Here is a 25,296-nt window from a genome sequence, read left to right on the forward strand (position 1 = left end):
TCCCACCTGCACTTGCGGAGAGAGCCCTACTCACTTCGTCAATATTAAAGTCTAGATTGGAAAACTGATTAATCGGTCCTGAATTTCTACTAATTTGACCAATACCAGTATTTGCCCCGTTGTATATTTTGGAAAAATGATCAATCCATTGACCATCTGAGATAGCTACTACGATAGTTGGGCCTCCAGCTGGGGTAAACAATTGTGTTTTAACCGCTTTCCAGAATGCGGCACTATCTTTTAAGTGTGTAGCTGCGGAAAGCTTCTCCCATGCCTCTTTTCTAAGAGCATTCTTCCTTTCTTGGAGAGCCTGACTATAGTTCTTCCTCGCCTGTCTAACGTGAGTGATGTTCCTTGGTACATTGTGCAGTTCTTGTTTCAGATGGGAATGTGCACAAGAGCAATTTAAATCAAACCATCGCTGCACGGCAGGCTTTTTACCCCCACGTTTGAACGTTATGTCCCGGACCACAGTTGCCAAGTTTTGAAATGAGGACAGTATGCCCTCGTGGGATGCTAATTCATTCAGACAGATGTCAATGTCCTTACTACACCTTGTGATTATTGTTTTATTAACTACCTCACGTCCATCATGTTCCAACGGAGTGTATAACCATTTGTTTTATCTAGTTTGAAGTGCACCAGGGCATCATCTATCTCCTGGTTCTTTCTTCCCTGGCCAGTCACAACATGAGTCAACGTGATACATAGAGGGAAATTATCACTCAGGGAAATTGTATCAACTTTAAAAGTAAGTAATCTAGGGGCAAAACTGTTCGACAACAAAATATAGTCTATTGTGGAACAGTGGCCTCCACCATTGTAGGTCTGCGGCATTGGGACAGACCTTATACTTAGATCATTGGCAAAGCCTAAGTCTAGGTTGAAAACTAGTTCGTTAAAAAGATCCCCTGTACCCTGATGGCAAAAGTGTGTATTATGTGTGCCTTCTAACTCATTAAGACCACATATCCTTTCGTCCTCAAAGGGGCACAGGGCATAGTTAAAGTCCCCACATACAATTAGCATATTTCAAGGCCCTTTGCATTACACATAGTATTTAACTCTTTACAAAGTGTGTGAACCACCTTAGAGGTACTATCAGGTAAAATATTATTATAAAAGTTGACCAGAGTTATTGAGTTGGAAGCAGATGAGTACAAGGTTAAAAACTGGTTATAGTGGGGATGCCAATTGAGAGACAGTTGTAACACAATTTAACTTGTTGCTTACATATATACAAAGACCACCTTTAGCTCTGCCGTGAGACCCCCCTTTTGCTTGAGTATCAAATGTTCTATAACCATTCAAGTGGATTGGTTCCTTTGACCAAGTTTCTTGTAGACAAATAATGTCCTGTTTTAGAGCATATTCAGACCATAAGGGATTGCTAATCTTGGAGCGCAAACCAGGTATATTCCAAGATACAAGGCTACGCCCAGGATACGTGTTATCATTGGAAGAACTAGCTAACCCCAAAATGGTCACATTAACAGCAACATTGCCTCCCACGTGCCCTATACTGGGGCATAAGTTATTTGAAGGTTGCGGTAGTGTATGTTCCCAAGAAACTAAGCCATTTGAAATACCCTCGCCCACAATAGTATGTATCGGTGGAAGGCCCAGGGGGACAATCGGTGCCCCAAAGGAGGACACATTGTCATGTGATTCAGCCGCTGTACCTTGTTCATGGGGTATAAAGCTTTGGACTTCTGCTGCTATACAGGGCCTATTTATATGGGTTCTCACCCCGCATCCCGACTGCCTAGCTTGCCCACCAATAGGACTGTTATACTTCCTAGAGTGTGATTGTCAATCAATGTCATCCAACGTACGGAAGACATCAAAACGATTACTGGTTGGGACAGAGTATCTAGCAAGGTTATCATAGATGGGCGTCTTCTCCCTAGAAGAAAGCCATAGGTTAGCTGACAGAGCCTGCGAGGAAGGAGGGTCAAAGTGCCCTAAGGGTAGTATGGCGGGCTCGTACGGTCTAACTGGCCCATAGCCAGCCCAGTCCAGAATTAAATGAACAAGGTCTGGCGATATAAATGACACCACAAAACAATCCCCCTTAAGCTGCTTCCTGGATTAACCCACCCAGCCAATTCTATGTGCAAACTTGTATTCTGAGTACAAGAGGTTTGTATTAATCCCAGTCCTGGTACTAAGAAAGTAGAGAGATTTATTCCGCAGGGCAGACCAATGCTCGCTATTGTTAGCTGGCAATGTGGGAATATTTGCCACTACCACAGTATAAGGTGTTGCCTCAAGGGGTAGATGTAAGTTTGTGACTGGTATTGGGAGTGCATCACGAGCAGGGGACTTATTTATCATAGAGCTTGGGGGGGGGCACTCACTGGTTGTGTGGAATTTTTCCTGCTTATGTTGTCACTAGGGTAATTACCAGATGCTCACTGTAATGGAGGGGTGTGGCTTTGTGCAGCACCACCACTACAGGTAGGTGTTGAGCACACTACGCTTCCACTCTCCTTGTTGCTGGGGCATATCTTCTGCCTTATAGGGGCATCTGAAGTAGGATTTGATGGCCCTTTATCAAAAATACCCTTATCGTACCCACTACACCCAATGCGGTGCCTAGCTGGGTTAACCCCTTTAATCCTCCCCTGGTTGACCAGTACTGATTTTGAGGGGGTTGAGAGGATTGTTTCCAAGTTGGCTAACCTGACCTCAATATGAGAATGTTTTTGTAATATGGGGTTAAGGAGGCGTGAGAACATTAATTCCATTTGACAAGGGGAATCCTCAGTTAATAAATTTGCTGAGGGTTCCACTGTCGCCCCCTAATTCCACGCCCCCTCAATCGTGATTGTAGATTTGCCTTGCCCGTGGTCAGTGAGAGGCTGGGAGGGTTTCCGACCTATATACTTCAGTGTAGGTGGATTTGTTTTTTGATTGCCCTGCCCTTTTCTTTTCTTTGATGGAGGTGCTGAGACATGGGCCTGTGCGCTCTTAGCCTTTGGGCCCCTGGTTGTAACAGTGTGGCCGGGGGGCTCCCTCTAGGTACTGACTGTATCAGAGCTGATGGACCTTGAGCTATAGCACCCGAGTCACCTAAGGGAGGAGGAACCTCCACAAACTCCTCACTCTCCCCCGGGCTCAAGGGTGGCAGTATGGGCGCTGTGGTATTTTGCATCAAAGGGCATTGGGGATCTAGGGATAGCCTCCTCTCCGTAAAATCAATTTCATGCATTAGAACTGATTCCGCCCTTTTCAAGAAGGCGTCCAAAATCCCCACAACTCCTTGCCCAGATATACATTTTCTACTCATATTAAGGTCCCAGAAGACAATGAAGAACCCCTGTATAACAGGGCAATTTAATAGCAGTACTTTGTCGTTATCTTGACTCAGTCATTGATCCTCCAGTTCACCCGATCAATAATGTGGCCCTGCCTGGCCTCCTTCGGGCTCTGACGGGTGCAGACGGGCCTGCCCTTAGCCCGGGCTTTGCCCGGGCGCGTCCGGGGCACGCCCGCGCACGTCCCGCCCTGTGGGAAGCCTGTCCCCCTTTTGCGCGCCTCCCGGCGCTGCTCCTCAGGTGTGCAGGTCCGCTAGGGGTGCTGGGAGCTGTAGTCTCTAGTCCATGAGACCAGCTCCACTCCCCAGGTGACTCCAGTTTTACAGCGTTGAGCACGCAGCAAACTGGCGGCGGTGGCAGCATGGGCAGGCAATGGAGAGATAGTGGCGGCGTGGGCAGACAACTGGCAGTAAGCTACGGCGTCCCTCTCTATTGACAACGACTTGTAACATTTTTACCAATAGAATTGCAGCGCACCAGTCACACTGTACTAGAACTTCGGGACTAGATTTAAGTGATACTAAAATGTCAGGATTAGAATGAAGTGACTTCTGTACTACCATAGCATGCTTGCGATCAATAATGAATTGCACTCTCCCACAATATCTTGTTAAGACCCAATAAATGGGGTCGTAGAGTAAAACTTTCTTTTTCAAGTGACGTCTCCACCTCTCTGTTACTCCAATTTAATGTTCAGTGTGGAAATTTGCAAGACAATGAAAACCAATGGTGCATTCATTCTCTTTGTATGAATTTCTAATTTGTGCTCCCCAGATCTTATGCGCATTTCTCACCTGGCCAGAGATCTTCATTAGGATCAAAAAGGAGTCGTTGGTAAGAGGGAGTAACACTGCTTCTCTCCCTCCTAAGTATGACGACACCCTGCGCTCTATATCCTGGCTCATAGTTTAGGGAGTTTAGGCATAATCTGCGCCCGCAAACTAATCCGGCTGTGTCTGTTTCACACTCTCGCCAACTGAATGGAGGACTGGACTTCACCAGCTGGAGAAAACTCTGTTGAGCAAAAGAATCCCCACCTGTTCATCCTCTGCCTAGCGGCTTAGTGCTCTGAAGTGGTACAAAAGCGATATTGAGACACTTATAAAAATACTGCAAATAAAGAAATAACTAGGCTCATTGATGTAGTGCCCATTGTACTATTCATTAGGATTATACGTATGAGAAGCTGCAAATGTCTCTTAATTTAGAAGTTTTGTAGGGAGGAACATTGTGGGATGTGGATCCATATTAACAACCTATTAAGTGTTTGAGAAAATACCTGTAGTCTAAGTTATCCATAGAGGTTTTTTTAATGGCAGTTTGTATGTGGTATTTGTTTACCACAAATGTCTCCGAATGGTAGTGAAACACTGGAGGATCAAAGCAAAGATAAAGTTGAAGTGTGACTCGAGAGACCGCTTACTTTAGACTTTTAGAGAGAGGGAAAAGACTGCTCCTTTAGTGTGAGGTGCTCTTTAGAGAGGGGTGTCTTCAGCTCTTTCGTATTTACAAGTTGGGTTTGAGCAGTGCTAATGGATACAAGGTTGCATTGTTTTTACTTTTCTGTCTCACGAGTGACGGCGTCTTGGCTACGAGTCTACCAAAAACCACCAGAGGTGTTGAGCTTGTCGCCCCGATAGACAGGGGTGCTGGTAATGATGGCTTTGTAGATGAGCGACTGGTTTGGAAGATAGTGAGGACTGTCAAAGAGAGCCTATGGGTTGGGGGTGTTGTGATATTTTATTAAACCTTTGATGAGTCGTGTTGCGGCTTGTACAATGCCCTTACTGAGATCCATGTGGATTCTAGGAGGCATGGGAGCATACTGCAAGAATACTACAGTAGTAGTTGTGTTCTTGTCAAGGTGTTCCTTGAGGGTAAGGTTGGTACGTAGGATACATTTCAGTAACTTGTGTGAAAGTTGGGATATGTGTCTGCACAGGCAGTGCCGGCTCCTCTGCTTTATGCAGTGTAAAGAAAGGAAAAATAAAATGATAATAACTTGAGGTTATTATCATTTTATTTTTTCCCTTTGCGGCGTCTTTGTGAGGCGGTTCTGCTCTCAGAGCAGAGGGATGAGTGGTTTGCACTCCCTATGCGAGCATGAGTGATTGGTGGCCCTCTCGGGCTGGCCAAACAGTCATGCGCACATGGCATGTCCTCCATGCAGGCTGCATTTCAGCTTGCGTGGAGAACATGCCCTCCCCTCCAGCCCCTAGCTGAGCACTGTGTCACGGCACTCAGACCAATCACAACACTGCATTGCAGCTCTGTGATTGGTGTGGAGAGCGTGGGAGCCCCGTTGCATCCTGCTTCCTGTTTTCCCCAAGAAGTCAGGAAGAGGATGCAGGAGATGCAGCCGGGAAGTAAGTGATACTTTTGGTTTTAACCCGATTTTCCCCTGCCCACTTATCCCCGCCCCACTGCTGGTTCCAGGTAGCAGCTGCCACTGTGTACAGGGTCATGTCTTGAAGCCAGGTTTGGACTACTTCTCTCTTGTTGTTCTTATCAAATGGTAGGTATTCTGTTTTGGTGTGGTTGAGCTTTATGGAGGTGCTGGACATCCAGGCCTGGAGCAAGTGAAGGGAGTGTTGAGGCTTTGGGAATCTGGAATGGTGGAAACTTCTAGATCACGTTCCACAGCTGTGAACCACCTTAGGCCTCCAACATCTTAGACCCCGATCCTAGGTTGGCTGGGGAAAAGAGCTTCATGAAACCGGCAGAGGAGGTAAAGGTTTTAAGACTGTCACTTCTTTTTGTTAGAACTACTACTGTTTCTTTGCGGGTATCAGACAAGATCAGTGGTAGTCTAACAGTGTTGCACCTGTGTACGCCTTTTTGTGTTGTTGAAAGATATTCAATTCTGCTGCAAAGTGGTGTTAGACCATCACTAATGTTTTAATTCACCTCTTTATAAAATATGTAAGTTATGCTCAAGTTTTACGTTAAGTAAGGTTGCATCCGTTTTAATAAATACAGTGAATTCAAATGCATTTTTTTAAAATATAAATACAAGTATATTCTGATGAGAGATATTAAATTATCAATGCCGGCAGTGCCCACCCACTGAGCAAACCTGACCAGGATCTTATGCCCCCCATCCATGAACAGAGGGAGGTCCTTGAATGTTCTCCTGCCCTATACTCCTCTTTCACTGTGCTCCAATGACCTTGTAGCTAACCCTTTTCATATAAAAACCCAATGCAGTTCAATGTCTGATCTAGCTCCCTTGCCGGATTGGTTCTAGTGAAACCAAAAGTGCTCCATATGTCACACGGTAATATGCGATTCTGCAAGACTTTACCACTCATCTTAAAAATAAATGATAGAGGTGTTCAAAAATACCCTGACCGCTGCAGATGTATTCGAACCAGGGAGAGCATGCTCCTGGGCAGATGCTCCCATATATTTTAGAATGTTGGGTAACATTTCAATACATCTGACTGTTAATAAAGAGTTTGGTATGCACGCTCCTGAGTATGTTTGGTTTCTTCTTCCCAGCGAGTGCCAATGTTTGCAATGTGGTTCTTATGAGACATAGTGAGCTGGAAGAAGGAATTGATGTCTTCGACGGTGACGGAAACATTGTGGGATCGTCCAAAATTGCTGCAAAACATGTAGGTAACTTATGTATGAAGTTTGTGTTTTTGTTATTCTCAAACTGGCAGCAGAGTATTGTATTACTTCTTCAATTTCACATGTCTTTTTTTCCACACTTCAGTCCAGTATTTTGTATAATTGTGGCTTCTCATAAATAATACAGCGAGTGGGCTTTGAGCCAGTTGTCTTCATCGCTTGCCTTGATTGGGTAAGCCTCCTTCAGACATTGGTTTCAGACAATGTCAATCGCATATTCTTCCAGCCCATAGGGGTTTGTCTGCTGCACCACCATGCTATTGGGTCAAGCGAGTGCTGCATCGCAATGCATGACGTGTATTGCTTTTAGCTTGTGGCTGGGACTAGTTGGTGAATGCAGAAGCCATCTTGAAAAGAATGTTCCGCCCACTAAAAGCAACATAATCACCGTGATGTCCACATGCTTACTTTTAGTGTCTGCTGAATAAGTATGTAAATACACAACAATATTTGACAAGTGTTGTTTTGTAAGATAATTATTTTCTTTTTGTGCAAAATAAGGCTACATTGAAAATATAAACGGCATTAAATAATACAAGCTATTATAATAATACAAGCTATTATAATAATACAAGCTATTATAGTGCATATACCTACACATCTATTGCATCCTTCATGTACAAATGTTCTTAATAATATGCCTTGTGTTGATGTCATATGAAAAAGCGCATTTTTAATCTTGCTTTAAATTTGACAGTACTACAGTGCTGCTGCTGCCGCTGGTTCCCTGCAGCACTGTTTGTTGCACACTCATTGCTGCACCAGTGTCACAAGGAGAGTGCTGCATAGTAAGTCATGGGTTAGCATGCTACTCCTCTACCCTCTACCTCCACCCTTACCTTTTGTCCAGTTCTGTCCTCTGTGATAAAAATATTTCTATAAAACAAGTTAGTTCTATACCTAGAATGTTGTGGCAGTACACGCCTGCTGTTCCTTTGTCATTGCCTAGCTTCCAGTGCTCGAAAGGAGCCGCCATCTTTCCATGGTGGAGACTCTGACAGGCAGAGATGACTGGAGGTCACAAACACCAGTGCCAGTGTCACAAACACAATAGACCTGTTATCTTGTCCTCGTGTATACATGGCATTGCACACCAACTTCTTTTTCCCACATGACCTCCCTGTTGGAACAGGATCACTTCTGTCTACGCAGGGTTAGACTGGCTCCTTACCCATGGCGAGGAAAATAGAAATGATGGATGGAATGCTTGAGCTTATCCCAGCCCCTGGTCATTACTCAGAACCACAGACCAGTCCTCAGTGGAGATCATGTGGGTGCATTGGAGGCATGTGTGTAACACGGAGTGAGACCCAGACACAGACCTCCTAACCAAGTGTGAGCCAGGCCTTACAAGGCTGACGGTGCTAGCAGCCATAAAGGTTCCACGGACAAGTCTAGCCTTTTTGCCTGGCCCTGCCAGAGAGAATCACCTACAGCCTCTCCCACATATTTTAATTGAACTGCCAGTCTCCTACAACCATGTGAGACATAGAAGTTGCATGTGTGTACTTACCTGCGTGTATAGAGGTGGTGTGTAAAGTGTGTGCGACATACTTCACACACCTCTGCTATACATGTGGCCATCGCGAGACTGGTATCCATGTTTGGTAATTAATACATCCCAGTGATCCCTAAGTTGTAGGGTTGGCACAGATGTAATGTTTGTGTCTTGTAAAGCGCACTGCTGCCCTGAGGCGTCGTGGCGCTGTAGACCGCTGGGGAACCCGTCCTGGCTATCCTTGTGAGATGGTCCCTACTGGGTATCTCCAAGGTGAAACCAGGCATCCCCGGCGAATGTGGGGGGCCGTTGTAGAGATGAGGCAAGCTAATGCCCAGAGTTGCCGAGTGTGATCCCTGGTTAGAGTAGGTACCGAGGCGAGAATTATCAAGTCCGCTGACCCTGGTCCACGACCCTGCCGCGTCGGGAATTGAACCCTGGTCCCAGGCCGTTCTCTGCTTCCGGGTCTGCCGCCTCTAACCAGTGAGCCACACTACTCCAGATGTGAACTGCAGGACCTTTCTGTGATTCTTTGTAATGGGACACACCTTTGTGTTGAGGAGAAGTGACAGTGGACCTCTGTGAACCTTGGGAGGTTTTCTCCGCCCTTGCCTTGCCCTGCCCGATGTTCACTGGAAGGGCTCCTCTCCACAAGTTAACCAGTAGTTTAGTGGGGCCGCGGGCCAGAGGAAGGCCGCCGTCGCCTGAGACGCTGCACCAGGACCCAAGTACTCGCTGCTATAACCAGAGTAGCTTTTTTGGGAGTTTTGTGAGCAGGCAGAAGAAAGAACCCAACCTCCAAAATTTGCAGAAAGGTGAGGGCCGCGACTCCACTTCACCCTTCTTTTTCGAAGACTGGCTGGACAGTAAGTAATTGCCTTGTATTGATTGTATCCCTGAGTTCTTAGTCTCTCAGCCCACTCTACCTCCATCAGTAACCCTAAGACTGCTTGACCGTGCTAACTTTGAGGGTCCAGTGCTAAAGGGGTGTCCCCACCAGTGTTACACAGTGGGCTTACTCTATCGTGGGTGAGTGAATGCCCTTCCCCAAGTCTCTCCCTAAACCCCTTCTATTAAGTAGTAAGTATGGTCCTTTTTCAAGTCACTCCCCTGGTCCCTCTCTCGTGTACTACTAAGTAGCAAATTTACGTGTCTGAGGATCTCCCCTTAGAAAAAACGGGAGAGGTGGAGATTTACACTCGGAGGTTGTGAATTGCATTTTGTAGTAAGTAAGTAGTGGAAAGGCGGGATTTTCTCTAGAGTCTGCTTACCATTCTCCAAAATCCCGTCACAGGTCGACTGGACCTTTTTACCTGTCATAGAGTGAAGTAGGCTACCTATTTACCAATAATCGATATTTGCAACAATTCCCATTTACCTTTCCCAAATGACCACTGACTAAGAACCAAGTTTAAAGATTTATTACAGAAATGAAAACAGCTGAAGATACAGACACCTCAACACGAGGTTCAAAAGATAAACGGGCACTAATACAAACATAATCCTACGGAAAAGTCTTAGGCGGCTTATGAATAATACGAGAATCAGTTCCAGAACCATCAGGCTAACAAAAATTGCTGTAACTTGGATTCTGGTATGCATTGGAAAGAAAAGTCAAGTTAAATCTATCCCTACCCTATCCTAAGTGACATCCCTACTCAACAACAGTCCATCCTAGCAAAAGGTGTCAGCCGTGGTGACTTCCAAAGAAGTTCACTCACGTTCTCTTGAATCAGGTGTAATTCTCAATCCTAGCTAAGCTCTTTGCCATCCAACCGCTCTCTCTAGCTCCTCAGCCCATCTGCTCTGCCTCCACCCTCGGGGTGCTGTCCCTAATACGAAACCCCACAATGTAAACGACCCGCCTTCAGGTACGCCCCTCTTGAAGGTGTTAGCTTGCAGAATTTTCCACCATGGCACTTGTCCATCTTTGTCCGTGCAGACGTCCTTGGATCCCAGACTCTCCATCGTTTCAAGTTGCTTCTTCAAATTCCTGGTCTACTCCTCCATGTCTGAGTCTAACATTTCTAACTCTCATACACAATGGGCCCTTCTACTCTACTGTCTACTTGATGGTGCACCTGCAAGAGAATACATGCAATTCGGCTCACATTCCATAAATGTTGCAAAGTTTTCTAAAAGCATCTTTTATAAAACATTTCCACAGCTAAATGCTAAGCAAGACTTTTTCAAACAGGCCTGCACGAGTTTCATGGACTAGGCCTCTACTTGATTTATAGGCCCAACATCCTGCTTGAGCAATGCATTGGTTCCCTAGGTTTCTGACTTTAACAGCTAATGCATTTTCTACTTTGCTAATTATCGAGTATAAAGGACACAGTTATACATTTCAATAAGCAAATCTGAATGCAAAATAGTACTCGTTTAAACACGCTTCTCATTAGTAGATTTCATTTCAACAGCATCTCTATGTTAAACAGCAAGTGTGGATTTGACTCTATCCCACCTTGCATCTAAACATAAGTCCTCTATATTTACGGGTGCTGACTACTTGTACATATGATGCACCCCTACAATTTCTCCTTAAATGGCGTTCTCTCAGTTCCCCCCTTTGATGACCCGTGTCATCACCACCCTTACACCATCCTCAAGGTAAGAACCAATCTAAACAGTGCTTGTGGCCATTTCCCCTCGCTTGAGCATCTCCAACGCTCTCAAGCTACGATATTGATTATCTTGGAGCCTCTCCATTCGCATCTCTTGCGCTCTCATTGATCTCGCCAATCTAGTGGACTTGTACCATTTGTACAATCTCACTAAACCCCACAATCCAATTACACACACCACCACTATGATGAGGGGTTTCAATACAAACCCAAGGAAACTCTTCCCTAAATTTGCAAACCAGTTTCCAACCTTTCCAAATCCCTTGCCAACCTTCTCCCACGCATTCTTCTGAGTCAAATCCTCTATTTCATAATGGATTGCCGTAATGTTGCTTATATATGTCTCCAGATCCTTAGAGTTGTCTGGGATATAAGTGCAACATTCCTGAACCTTCAATCGTTTACAGACTCCTCCCTCTTTCGCTAGGATGACGTCTAGCGCAAGACGGTTCTGTAAAACCATTGTCCTGATCGACAACATCTCACCCTCAACCAACACTAATGACTTAGCTGTATTCATTGACAATTCGTCTACCACAGTCGCCAATCGCCGTATCTTTATGTCATTCAATATGACTCCCAACATAGGTATCGCTGCTGCAAACACATCTCCCACAATTGCTCCAGCACTTTCCCCTCGCTTCACCCTCTTTGGCTGCCCTCCCTCCAAAAGAGCAAAATCCTCAGTGTGATAAATCTTGGGAAAAATAATGGCTAGATAGCATGTTCCATACCACTTCTCGGGCAATCTCACATACGCATTCTTTCCGCAGACAAAGTACACAGTAGGGATCACCTGTACCACGCTCTTCAGGAAATCTTTCGTGTAATATTCCAATGTGAAGGTGTGTTCACATGTAGTATGTCCCACATACACATTTTCATAATACGTCTGTGGTCGGTGAAGGCACAACTTCCCTTTCTGCACTTCATCTAGAGCTATTGGACCATAACTCCCTCTTGACCTATGCTGCTTCTCTTCTTCGGTCCAGTCTACCTTGCCTTGTCCTGAATCTCTCAGCCATTTTTGCCTCGTGTACCTATCTTCCACTTGCTCAATGAACTTCTTCTCTATCTCTGATAGTAAGCAGGTCAAGTTGTGTCGGTGTGCATACGGGGTGTCTAATTCTTGTGTAGGAATGAAGAAGTATCCAAGCCTGTCCTCTGACTTATAATAATCCCACTTATTCAAATGCTTATAAGCAGGGACTTCTGGTAACACAGCATCATAATTCGAAAAGAAATATTCAAAATGGTTTCGCCCATAAAATATGCTAAGCAGCAAACTACATGAAATTCCATATGTCAATGGAAGGTGATGGTATCTAATACCCTCGTCTACTGCAGCTGGCAATTGCATACACACATAACAGTCTTTCGCATCCATCGCATCAATGTACTCATATAACAACTTTGCATACGCGTTCTGTCCAAAATTTCCCATAGACAGATCTGTATGTAGCCTACGACTTTCTGCAGCCAGCAAAGCTTTCTCTCTTCTGGCTCTGTCTTCTTTCTGGCTAGGGGTGGTAGGTGTCGGTGTCCCCTCAGCCTTCACTACCTGTTCGTGCGGTGCAAAATAGGAAACTAAAACTACTATAGCTATAAGGAGTATCACTCCTCCTAAAAGGGTGCCTACTATGCACTTGGCTCTACAATTCGGGTTTTCAGGCTCCATGGTCTCAGCACAAAGCAGTTCGTTCTCGGAAAGCACCCAAAGTCTCTTTCTTTGTTATTTGTGTCCCACAAACCACCTCGGAAAGCAGAAATCCCCGTTTCAGTTCTTCTTTTGCTTTAACAACAGACAACCTTAACCCTTCTCCGTCCTCTGTGGAAAGTCCCTAAATTTGTCCTTCTTCCACTCGGCTCTAGGTTAGGTTAAACAGCTATTTGCAAAGTCCTTTCAAAGTCTTTACAAAGTCTTTAATAATCAATGATGATACTTGCTCTGATTGCCTGCAACACATAGTCCAAAAGTTCCATGCGGAGCACAACTGCGTCGTAAGATGGTATGTCTGGACCAAATGTAGGAAAAATCAGTCTATCCAGGAGTAAATCACGTATCTTGCTTAAGAGAGGGGGATTAGGAATTGTGAGTGTCAGTGCGCCTTCAATTTCAAGTCCAGGTACCAACAGTATCACTTCCAACTTAACGTTTGGGATCGTACTGGTCACAGCCACTGACCTCACCGTCCCGGACCTCAGTACACCTGGCATTTGTAAAAGGGTAGGTCCACTCAGGAGTGGCGTATCTTCGGCAAGGTACTCTCACCCTCCTTGACCTTCTCGGACCCCTTTGCTCTGATTCTTGTTCTCCCTCCTCCAGGATCTGATTCTTCGGACACAGGAGCAAGATCTCTTTCGGAAGCCAATCTCACATTCATTCGCCTCCGTCTCTCGGGCCAATGAGCCTCTGCACTTCTTGCTCTTCTGCTTCTCGTTTGCACACCCTGTTCGTGCCCACTGTCAGCCTCTTCTGCGCTCAGATCACCTTCGTCGCCACTTCCCCTTTCCGAGGCAGACTCAGTGTCACTGTTGTCGTGGTCACTTTCTGCTCGATCAGGAGAGTCACCAACTTCCACCGGCACCCCCACAGCTTGACTCGACCCCTCTTGAGGATCTTCTTCCTCGTCAGAATTTCTCTCTTCTAGAGGAGCTGTTCCTTCCAGGGGTGCTGGGACTCGTCGGGTATGAGAAGCATGGATCCAGTTTGGCAATCCACCACACTTCACAGCAGTAGTCGTCACTAGAATAACTTGGAAAGGCCCTCTCCAGCGCACATCCAGGCAACTCTTCCTGAGGTGCTTCCGCACCAAGACCCAGTCACCCGGACACAGGTCGTGACAAAGGTCGCTAGAAGCCGGGATTTCAGCAGCCTGCACCTGAAGAGACACAGAACGGATGACATCAGAAAGTCCCCTGCAGTAATCAAGAATCAGATCATCTGTGATATTCAGCAAGGCAGTTGTAGGAATAGATGGCAGCCTCATAGCCCTCCCCATCAGCACTTCATGAGGTGAGAGCCCTGTTCTCCTGTCTGGGGTACTACGCATACTCATTAGTACCAACGGCAATGCATCGGGCCACTTCAGGGATGTGGATGAGCACACTTTTGCCATTCGGGCCTTGAGAGTTCCGTTTATTTGCTCCACTATGCCAGAAGCCTCTGGGCGGTAGCTACAATGCAGTCTCTGATCAATGTTCAGTGCAGAGCAGAGCATCTTCACAACTTCGCTATTAAAGTGCTTTCCTCTGTCTGATTCCAAAGAGGTCGGAACCCCGAATCGTGGCACTAGCTCCCTCAACAATAGTTTTGCTACTGTGAGTGTATCACACCTACGAGTGGGATATGCCTCAACCCATCTAGAGAACACACACACGATCACCAAGACATACCTGAGGCGGTTGCACCTCGGCATCTCAATAAGATCCAGTTGCATCCTATAGAAAGGTCCGCCGGACCTCCCAATGTGACTCAATGTAACTGGTGTTCTCTTCCCAACATTCATCTGTTGACATGTTACGCATCTCTGACACACTGCTTCCGCAGCCTGTCTAAATTTCGGATTGTACCATGTTTGCCTGAACACACGCATCATCGCATCTCTTCCCAGATGTACAGGACCATGTATCTGTCGTGCCATTGCACTCACCAATTCATTCGGCAACACAGCTCTTCCATCAGCCGAAACCCACATGTCCAAATCTCCTTTGACACAACCGGCCGATTCCCACACCCTTCTTTCATAATCTGACGCCTGTTCCTGCATACCCTTCAACTCTTCCCATGTGTCTGCCACCTCAAGCATCATGCTTAGCTCGGTTCTTTCCTTTGATCCCTCAATTGTTTGTTCAGTAAAGGAGTATCCCTGCTCCGCACAGTATCGTGCAACTTCATCAGCATAACGATTTCCCATGGACACAAAATCCGTACCTTTGGTATGGGCTGTGCATTTTACCACGGCTATCTCTGCAGGACCTTGCAAGGCCTCCAGCAATAACCTGATAAATTCGCCATTCCTGATTGGGGAGCCCGATGATGTCATGTAGCCCCTTTGAGACCACAATTGACCGAAGTCATGAACCACCACAAATCCATATTGGCTATCAGTGAATATGGTGATCCGAATCCCGTTGGCTGCCAGACAGCCACGCGTCAACGCAATTATCTCAGCCACCTGCGCGGAGTGTACTCCTTCCAGGCAGGCTGCTTCAATTATTCCAGAAATAGTACAGACAGCAAACGCTGCTCTCAACTGACCAGTATTGTCTCTTACACATGAGCCATCCACAAAGTATATTTCATCAGGGACCGCCAATGGCTCATCAACAATATCCGGCCTAGGTTTGGTGCATAGTTCAGTCACATCAAGGCAATCATGTTCTTCCCAATCATCTTCTATATCATTTGGTAATGGCAGCAAGGTAGCAGGATTCAAGACAGAGCACCTCCTCAGAGTCACATTCTCCGCAGCAAGTATAACCTGCTCGTAGCGTGTGAGCCTATTGTTAGTCAAGTGCTGCGTCTTGGTCCTGGTCATCAACAATTCCACAGAGTGAGGTACATGCACGGTCAATGGATATCCCATTACAATACTTTCACATCTTTCAATGCTGACACCTGTTGCGGCAACGGATTTGAGACATCCGGGCAACGCTGTGGCTACTGGATCTAAAGTAGCCGAGAAGTAAGCAACTGGTCTACGGACTCCTCCGTGATCCTGCACTAGGACTGCCAATGCACACCCCTCTCTCTCACAGCAGAACAATGCAAATGATTTGGTGTAATCAGGCATTCCCAGAGCCGGAGCGTGACACAGGTCCTCTCGCAGCTCGAGAAAAGCCATCATACAATCTGTGTCCCATGGCACCGGATCACTTACATCCTTGTGCGTCAGTTTCTGCAATGGTTTCGCTTTCAGGGAAAAGTTAGCAATCCACTGTTGGCAATAGCCAACCATGCCTAGGAACATCCTAACCTCCCTTTGGGTCGAAGGCACCGTCATTCTCATGATCGCCTCTATCCTGTCAGGTGACACCTTCCTCTTTCCTTTCTCTATTCTGTGACCCAGATACTGCACTTCAGGCAGGCAGTACTGTAACTTGTTAGGGGATACCTTGTGCCCATTTTCTGCCAAATGGTTCAGCAAGGCAATGGTGTCAATCCTACAAGCATCTTCGGTGTCTGACGCAACAAGGAGGTCGTCTATGTACTGTACGAGAACAGAGTTCTGCGGCAGTACCAGACTCTCGAGATTCCTTTTCAGCAACTGTTTAAAAATCGATGGGCTCTCTGTATACCCTTGAGGGATACGACACCATGTTAGGACGCGGCTCTCTATTTTGAACGCAAAAAGAAATTGGCTCTCCTCATGCAATGGGATGGAAAAGAAGGCCTGACACAAATCAATCACAGAGAACCATTCAGCTTGGAACGGTATCTGAAACAGTATCACTGATGGATTCGGTACCACTGGTCAGCATGGAACAACTATGTTGTTTACCTTTCGTAAATCCTGCACAATCCTGAACTTCCCACTTGGCTTCTGCAACCCCATGATCGGAGAATTGCATGGACTGCCCATGACTTCCTTCAGAATTCCCTGCCTAATCATGGACTCGATCACGGGTTTTATACCAGCAATTGTTTCCGGGGTCAACTTATACTGGGGTGTTCTCGGGAATTCCGCATTCGGTCTTACTTGAATTCTGACGGGTTCTACTCCTTTGATCAGTCTCTTCCCCTGTAAAGTCCCACACCTCTGGTGAGACTGAATCCCTCAAATCCCATGGGAGTTCCTCCACAGTTAACGCAGGGTACAATTCAATGCACACATGCGTATTTGCAACCTTAAAGTCAGCATCATCATCGTTTGTCTGTAATTCTACTCCCTTGGGGGTACAATAGATGGTGCAATTGAGTTTACATAAAAGATCTCTTCCTAACAGGCACACGGGACTGGAATCACACACTACGAACTGATATCTGTCTCTGAAACTTCCGATCTTCACAGGGACTGGCTCAGTCAGGGGGTTTGTCATTCTTCTGTTTGCTACCCCTACTACTTGTATGGTCTGTCCTGAAAGGGGTAAGTTGGGGACTAGCGCAGACCGCACAGTGGAGCGAGAAGCACCAGTATCAACCAAAAAGGTGGTGGGATGTCCATCTACATCTGCCTCCACAAATGGTCCTCTCTGATCTACTTCCAGCACCGCCCCAAGAGTACAGCCCTCTTCCCCATCCAGGTACCGTCCTGTCACTGGGTCAAAGTAATAGCACTCGCCCCCTTCGACTATGAAAGGCATCTGCTTGTATACATTGTTCCCTGCTGAAATCTTCGGTGGCTGGGGAACCGGAGCCCTAGGGGCTGAAGTCCCCCCTTTTGTCGTCTGGAATTTTGTCACTGTTACTTTCCGTGCCGGAGGGGCTTAGACTTCCTCCTTCTCGTCCTCCTGTACCTGATTGTCAGGGTTATGGGGGCACTCGCGTCTCCAATGCCCGACCTCATGACATTGATGGCACTTGGTCGTCTTTTTCAGGGTCGCTATATCTATCCTTGATCTCGGACCTTCCTCGTTGTCCCTTTTCTGTCCCCCTGATTTCCTCCCCAGCGTGCCATTGCCTGACTGACCCTGTCCTCCCGATTGCATCTGTACTAACATCAGTTTATCCTTAAGCTTTCTTGTCTTTGAGTCTATTTCATCACTGCAATATCTCGCGTACCTCAAGATCTCGTCCAGAGGCTTGTTCTGCCAACAAATTAAATGTTGCTGTATCATGAGGCAGATATCAGGCCTCAGTCCCAAGACAAACTTGGATACGAACTGTCCCATGTCCTTTGGATCCATCACATCTAATCCACTGTACTGTTTGAAAATCTGCAATAGCCTCTCATAATATTCATGTACTGTCTCCTTTGGTTCCTGCCTAGTCCGGTCTATTTTCACCCAGTCAATGTCCTGTGGTGGTACTTTAGTCTTTAGCCACGTGATCGCTTGCTCATACTTTGCCATCACCCTGGGTGACGGCCCATTTGTGGCAGCATCTCGCTCTGGCTCCGCTGTGGGCCATTCAACACTGACCTTGCATGCTATCCACAAATCACCTGGAACCACAATGTCAAACAGCGTGTTCAAATCAATCCACAGCACCTTTGAGATTTTAACGAACCTCTCTACTTGTTTGTACCATTCCATTGGACTCTCACGCAACTTTGGAAATGTGTTCGTAAAGGCAGCCAGGTCTCCCCTACTCCAGGGTACATGTACATATCCCCCATGAGCCACCTCCCGCAAGGGGTACGCTTCTTAATGCATCAACCCTCCTCCCGGGGATGTCTCGATCATACTCCGTCTAACACTCTTTTTCTTTGACCACCTTTCCTCCCATTTCTCCAGCTGGGACCACGTTCGGATTCCCACAATCAGTTCCCTAATGTGAGTTTTTAATCCGATCAACCTCTTTTCTTCTAGATCTTGATCTGAGTACTGTAACCGGTGGCCACCTTGCAGTGCTTTTGTTTTCGTCAAATCTACAGTATACTTTTTTGCTAATTCAGAGAGTTTCTCATGAGCTGTCCTAGCCCTCCGTGTAACATCTTTCGCCACAAACAACAGCTCGTCTGGTTCATAGAGTTCTATTCTTTCTAGTGGCAGTGTACCTTCCACTATTTCCTCCACTTCTGATTTTAGTCTCAGCATATCTATCCTTCTTGCCTTTATTGCAGCCCTCAACGTACCTTGGCTAGAAGTTCCATTAGAGTCCCTCCCGCCACCATCCTGACTCTCTCGTCTGTTTTCTTCAGGTGTGTTAGGAGGAACCCTTCTATTTTCCCAGCCTTCTCTATCCCACTCCTGTCTACTGTCGCCAGAGGTGTGGTGGGACGACCCCCTACTCCCCACCCCTTCGCGTTCCCATTCCTGCCTGCTTTCACTAGGCACACCGTGAGACTCCATCCTATTCTCCTTGTTCCCAGACCCAAACACATCCCTCGATCTATCACTCTGAGTGTCCACAATGGTTTCCCAAGTTCTCAAATCTGGCCTTAATTCCCTCATCGACCTCGGCCTCGGTCCCCTCAGGTCCATCGGTCCCCTCCAACCCCCCTGATTTTCCGAGGAGTCTGCCGATGCTACCAAAGGGGTGCTCCTCTCTACCGGCCTTGGTATCTGCCTCCATCCATCCATCAAATAATCATCTTTTTTCTATGCTGACCGAATGCAGCAGCTAAACTCATCAGTGAACCTGTACTTCGATTCAGAAATCCATTTACATATGATAATCAATAACCCACACAAGGCATTAATATTTATGTTCATTCTTTGCCATGTAATGAGTAGAGCTGCCTTAAAATGTAAAACACGTGACATATTATATGTGACATATTACATGTGTTAGTAACAGTGGCAGACACTACCCCTGTCTTCACTGACACTTCTCTCACTCTCTCTTGGTGGCGGATCCTCACCTCGGCTCTGTTCGGGATTGTACACCGATACTATGGGACCTATGGTAACAGGTACTGTAAGGGCGTCTGGCAGTTTCTGAGAGTTGACACCCTCTTCTACCCGAACTTTTTGTACTGTAAATCTCCCCACTACTCTCGTCACTGGGGAAGGTGGAGGTGCCTTTTCTCCCTCCGCTGGGCAAAACTTGTCCCCTGAGGTATTCAAACCACTCACCATTTGGGCCCCACCATCCCCGTCTGAGACTTCCCAGTTCTTTGCTGATGTTTGCGTTCCCTCCAACTCAGGATTGTATGGAGGTGGTCTCTCTGATAACAGCCTCTCTATCAGGCTGTCGTCTGTCTCACTGTCTTCATCCTCCGTACTTTTCCTCTGTGCATCCCCTGTATTTTCCAGCAACGGGTACAACCTATCCCCTTCAATGGTCTGTACCCTCCATCACTTGGCCATGGCATCCCATCTCGCATCTTGGACCGCCCTAACTGATCGTTTCACTCTTTCTTGTCTCCTATCTCTGTTCTTTTCATGGGCTGCCCTGATCCATGCATTTAACGCTTCAAACTGTGTTGGTCTGGGCAAAGGTCGCAACGCAGCCATAATCGCTTTCAGCTGATACAACACCTCTAGTCTAAATGTTCCATATTTAGGGAATGTCAATTCTTCCTTTCCGTCTGTCATCTTACACCAATTATCAAGCCACAATATGGTATGTAACCCAACGTTCGTTGTCATGTAATAAGCTGGAGTATCCTCGGGTGGAGCCTCCTCCCCACCCCGAGGTTCTATCACGTTTTCCCCCTTGAAACATTTCCGCAACAATTTAAAACATTTCATGATGAAACCCACAACGTTTCCTTGTCCTACAGCGCTTGTTTACTTCCTGATAACAATCCGCCAATCTCAGCGCGGCTTCTCACTAACCGCCCTATCCCAGCGCGGCTCCACGCTAGCCGACCAATCCCAGCGCGGCTCTTTCTGACGTCACTCGCCTTCGTTTCGCAGCAGTTCCCCTCCTCTCTCCGTTCGTCTCGCGGTCTCTCATGCGTCTCACTCATACACTGGAAATGATTACTTCCGTCCAAGCAACCACTTCCTTGACTGTACGTCCACAGTCTGACTGTAATCGTCACCAGAACTGGCAAATGTCTGACCGCTAACGGCTAGACAATCGCCTTAACTGATAGGTTTGAAACTCACGGCAACTTCCGACCAGCGTCCGTTACCCACACACTCACACATCTGTCCCCCCTATCTCGGTCCTGCGGGCGATCAATGGTACCTCATGACCCCCTTAACAACGGTCGACAATTACTATGGGTGTTCGATACACCCGGACCACTTAAACTCCCCTTGAGCTTAAGATTTTCTCCGGTTGCGCGCGCTCACAACCTGTCTTCCTTTCACACTATAGGCATTCAACTCCCCAAGACAACATAACACACAATACAACATAACACCGCAATCTAGCAACGCATGACCCTTTTCATACTCACTCTCTTACGACCTGCTGCTTTCTGCCGCACTGTCACTCTTCGTCAGTTTCCGTGGAACGCCATCCTCCGTCCGCGATTCTCTGGACACTCATCCTTGGTTCTCTATGGGCCTCGGGGAAATTTCAACCTGCTTCTAGATTACCCTCACTCCAGAAGATAAACCATCCTACTCTGCTACCAACTGGAAAGGCGGGATTTTCTCTAGAGTCTGCTTACCATTCTCCAAAATCCCGTCACAGGTCGACTGGACCTTTTTACCTGTCATAGAGTGAAGTAGGCTACCTATTTACCAATAATCGATATTTGCAACAATTCCCATTTACCTTTCCCAAATGACCACTGACTAAGAACCAAGTTTATAGATTTATTACAGAAATGAAAACAGCTGAAGATACAGACACCTCAACACGAGGTTCAAAAGATAAACGGGCACTAATACAAACATAATCCTACGGAAAAGTCTTAGGTGGCTTATGAATAATACGAGAATCAGTTCCAGAACCATCAGGCTAACAAAAATTGCTGTAGCTTGGATTCTGGTATGCATTGGAAAGAAAAGTCAAGTTAAATCTATCCCTACCCTATCCTAAGTGACATCCCTACTCAACAACAGTCCATCCTAGCAAAAGGTGTCAGCCGTGGTGACTTCCAAAGAAGTTCATTCACGTTCTCTTGAATCAGGTGTAATTCTCAATCCTAGCTAAGCTCTTTGCCATCCAACCGCTCTCTCTAGCTCCTCAGCCCATCTGCTCTGCCTCCACCCTCGGGGTGCTGTCCCTAATACGAAACCCCACAATATAAACGACCCGCCTTCAGGTACGCCCCTCTTGAAGGTGTTAGCTTTCAGAATTTTCCACCATGGCACTTGTCCATCCTTGTCCGTGCAGACGTCCTTGGATCCCAGACTCTCCATCGTTTCAAGTTGCTTCTTCAAATTCCTGGTCTACTCCTCCATGTCTGAGTCTAACATTTCTAACTCTCATACACAATGGGCCCTTCTACTCTACTGTCTACTTGATGGTGCACCTGCAAGAGAATACATGCAATTCGGCTCACATTCCATAAATGTTGCAAAGTTTTCTAAAAGCATCTTTTATAAAACATTTCCACAGCTAAATGCTAAGCAAGACTTTTTCAAACAGGCCTGCACGAGTTTCATGGACTAGGCCTCTACTTGATTTATAGGCCCAACATCCTGCTTGAGCAATGCCTTGGTTCCCTAGGCTTCTGACTTTAACAGCTAATGCATTTTCTACTTTGCTAATTATCGAGTATAAAGGACACAGTTATACATTTCAATAAGCAAATCTGAATGCAAAATAATACTCGTTTAAACACGCTTCTCATTAGTAGATTTCATTTCAACAGCATCTCTGTGTTAACCAGCAAGTGTGGATTTGACTCTATCCCACCTTGCATCTAAACATGATTAAAAGTCCTCTATATTTACGGGTGCTGACTACTTGTACATATGATGCACCCATACAATTTCTCCTTAAATGGCGCTCTCTCAGTAGTACTAATGTAGTACTACTTTAGGTACTAGAAATGTACTTTGTGAAACGAACCCCCTGTTTCCATGATGCTTTCATGAACATATGCACCTTTCCTGTTCATATGACAGACTTATCTTGTGTTCTCGATACTGATCCTTTTTCCCTGTAAATTGTAATTCTGTTTCGTACACAGAATATTGGGAAAAGTTCAGAATTATGTTGCGTCATTTAATGACATTACATTATTAAATTGAAAAAACTGTCCTTTACGAAGATTTGTACCCAAGACCCACTCCCCAGACACCCTGTCACAATATCACTCTCTTAACCAGGCCTAGAGGGCACACCTGGCTGTGCTTTCTGTTGCACACCTTCTTGTGGGCAGCTTTAAGATTGTGCCATATGCTCCCCACTCAATCCTAGGCCTGTGGTCTGTTTGCTCAGCCTCTGTAAGGCTCTGTCCCCTGAGCTTTGAAGGACTCTGGAGCTAATGAAGACATTTCTTTTAAGATGATGACTTCTGACATGTGTGGCGCAAACACAGAAGGAGAAAGGAGTTTGAGACTTTAATTTGGAAGGTTGATCTAGGATTATATTTAATCCCGCACCAGTCTGGAGCTCAGTGTTGGTTGTTTAAGTGATGATGTTTCATCGTTATGAGCAGCGTCTACCGTTTGATTTCATTTTCAGAGGTTTATTTAATTTAACTACTTTATGTTATGCTCTCTGTAAATTAGAATAAACAGATAATATCCCAACAGGTATAATTCTTTAGACAATTAGATAGGATATGCAAAAACATTATCAGCAAAAGAGTAAAGAGACTCAATACATCTATTTGAATGTGCCATTGGCATCATATGTATACAGATAATTTAGGAAGAAAAAAGTACACAATAGTAACAACACTGTAGGTAACAATACTACAACCCTAGTTTTACTTGGTGCTATAAAGGTGCATGTGGAGTGCACAGTGGCGACGCAAGTGACAAGGTGATCAGCGTGAACGACGCATAAGTGATCAGTGTTCAATATATACAGTGATGGGATGAAACAATGTGGCTTTCTCTTGATTTAAGACACAGGTTTTGAATGTAGATAGATTGATTATGGAAATGGCCACATTGTAGATGGCGCCTTTTGTTGGGCTGAGTACTCGACAGCGTTTCGATCCTCCTTATTTGGGATCTTCTTCAGGACAGGGTTGTATGTGGGACAGTGCTGTACAGAGTGGAATGAAAAAGGAGGAGGAATTAAGTGGGGTGCAGTCAAGGGGGGGTGAGAAAGGAGGAGCGGGACACGCGGGTAGCATGAGCCAACGTTCGCAGAAATGGATGCTGAGCGGAAAGTGGGCACAGGGGAGCTGGCCAACCTGGGTTAGCGATACAAAAGGGGATGACTGATTTGCATATAGCCATGTCTGAAATGGGGTGGCTGAGTGAGCTAAAGAATGGTGATGGATTAAACCCAGATCAGTTGACTGGGGGTGAGTGTTTGATTTGCTCAAACGCTCCATCCATCATCCCCTTTTGTATTGCTTTGTTCGCCCTAAGTGTGGCAGGGTAGGCTCAGACGTGTGTCCCTTGCTCACTTGGCCACTGGATTCAAGATAGCCTGGCTGATGAGGATTATGAATCCAAAACCAGTCCCAGGATGCTTGTTTCCGGTCCATGGAAGACATGGCTTGGCAGTTCGGGCTGGACTGTTCCCATGAGGCACAGGGTCAGACTGATTTGCATATAGCCATGTCTGAAATGGGGTGGCTGAGTGGGCTAAAGAATGGTGATGGATTAAACCCAGATCAGTTGACTGGGGGTGAGTGTTTGATTTGCTCAAACGCTCAGTCCATCATCCCCTTTTGTATCGCTTTGTTCGCCCTAAGTCCCTTGCTCACTTGGCCACTGGATTCAAGATAGCCTGGCTGATGAGGATTATGAATCCGAAACCGGTCCCAGGATGCTTGTTTCCGGTCCATGGAAGACATGGCTTGGTAGTTCGGGCTGGACTGTTCCCATGAGGCACAGGGTCAGACTGATTTGCATATAGCCATGTCTGAAATGGGGTGGCTGAGTGGGCTAAAGAATGGTGATGGATTAAACCCAGATCAGTTGACTGGGGTTGAGTGTTTGATTTGCTCAAACGCTCCGTCCATCATCCCCTTTTGTATCGCTTTGTTCGCCCTAAGTGTGGCAGGGTATGCTCAGACGTGAGTCCCTTGCTCACTTGGCCACTGGATTCAAGATAGCCTGGCTGATGAGGATTATGAATCCGAAACCGGTCCCAGGATGCTTGTTTCCGGTCCATGGAAGACATGGCTTGGCAGTTCGGGCTGGACTGTTCCCATGAGGCACAGGGTCAGACTGATTTGCATATAGCCATGTCTGAAATGGGGTGGCTGAGTGGGCTAAAGAATGGTGATGGATTAAACCCAGATCAGTTGACTGGGGGTGAGTGTTTGATTTGCTCAAACGCTCCGTCCATCATCCCCTTTTGTATCAACCTGGGTTAGCGGCAGGTAAATAAGGAACTGGGAAGGGCAGCGTGGGCTGGGAAAGACGCTGAATGGAAGGGAAGACTAACCATGGTGAGTGGCCGTCCGAGAACTAGAGCAACTAAACAGGAGGGGGGGAATAAGCGGGACATGCGGGTAGCACGAGCCAGCGTTGGCAGAAATGGACGCTGAGCGGAAAGTGAGCCCCGGGGAGCTGGCCATCCATGGTGAGTAAGACACCGGGGTGGGCAGCGTGGGCTGGGAAAGGC

General features: G+C 46.4%; 1 protein-coding gene across 2 annotated transcripts in view; it reads left to right on the plus strand.

Annotated features, from left to right (window-relative positions):
* SFXN5 (sideroflexin 5) overlaps nucleotides 1-25,296 on the plus strand; it is a 1,158,373-nt gene that overhangs the window by 692,752 nt on the left and 440,325 nt on the right. For both annotated transcript variants that reach the window (XR_013606958.1, XM_078674489.1), the window contains exon 11: nucleotides 6,822-6,937. Coding sequence is in view for 1 of the 2 variants with exons in the window: in XM_078674489.1 (XP_078530615.1) it covers nucleotides 6,822-6,937 (116 nt within the window). In the remaining variant the exon portion in view is untranslated. The remainder of the gene's footprint in view (nucleotides 1-6,821; nucleotides 6,938-25,296) is intronic.

The sequence above is a fragment of the Lissotriton helveticus genome, chromosome 2_1, assembly GCF_964261635.1.
Source record: "Lissotriton helveticus chromosome 2_1, aLisHel1.1, whole genome shotgun sequence".
In the NCBI taxonomy this organism is placed as follows: Eukaryota; Metazoa; Chordata; class Amphibia; order Caudata; family Salamandridae; genus Lissotriton; species Lissotriton helveticus.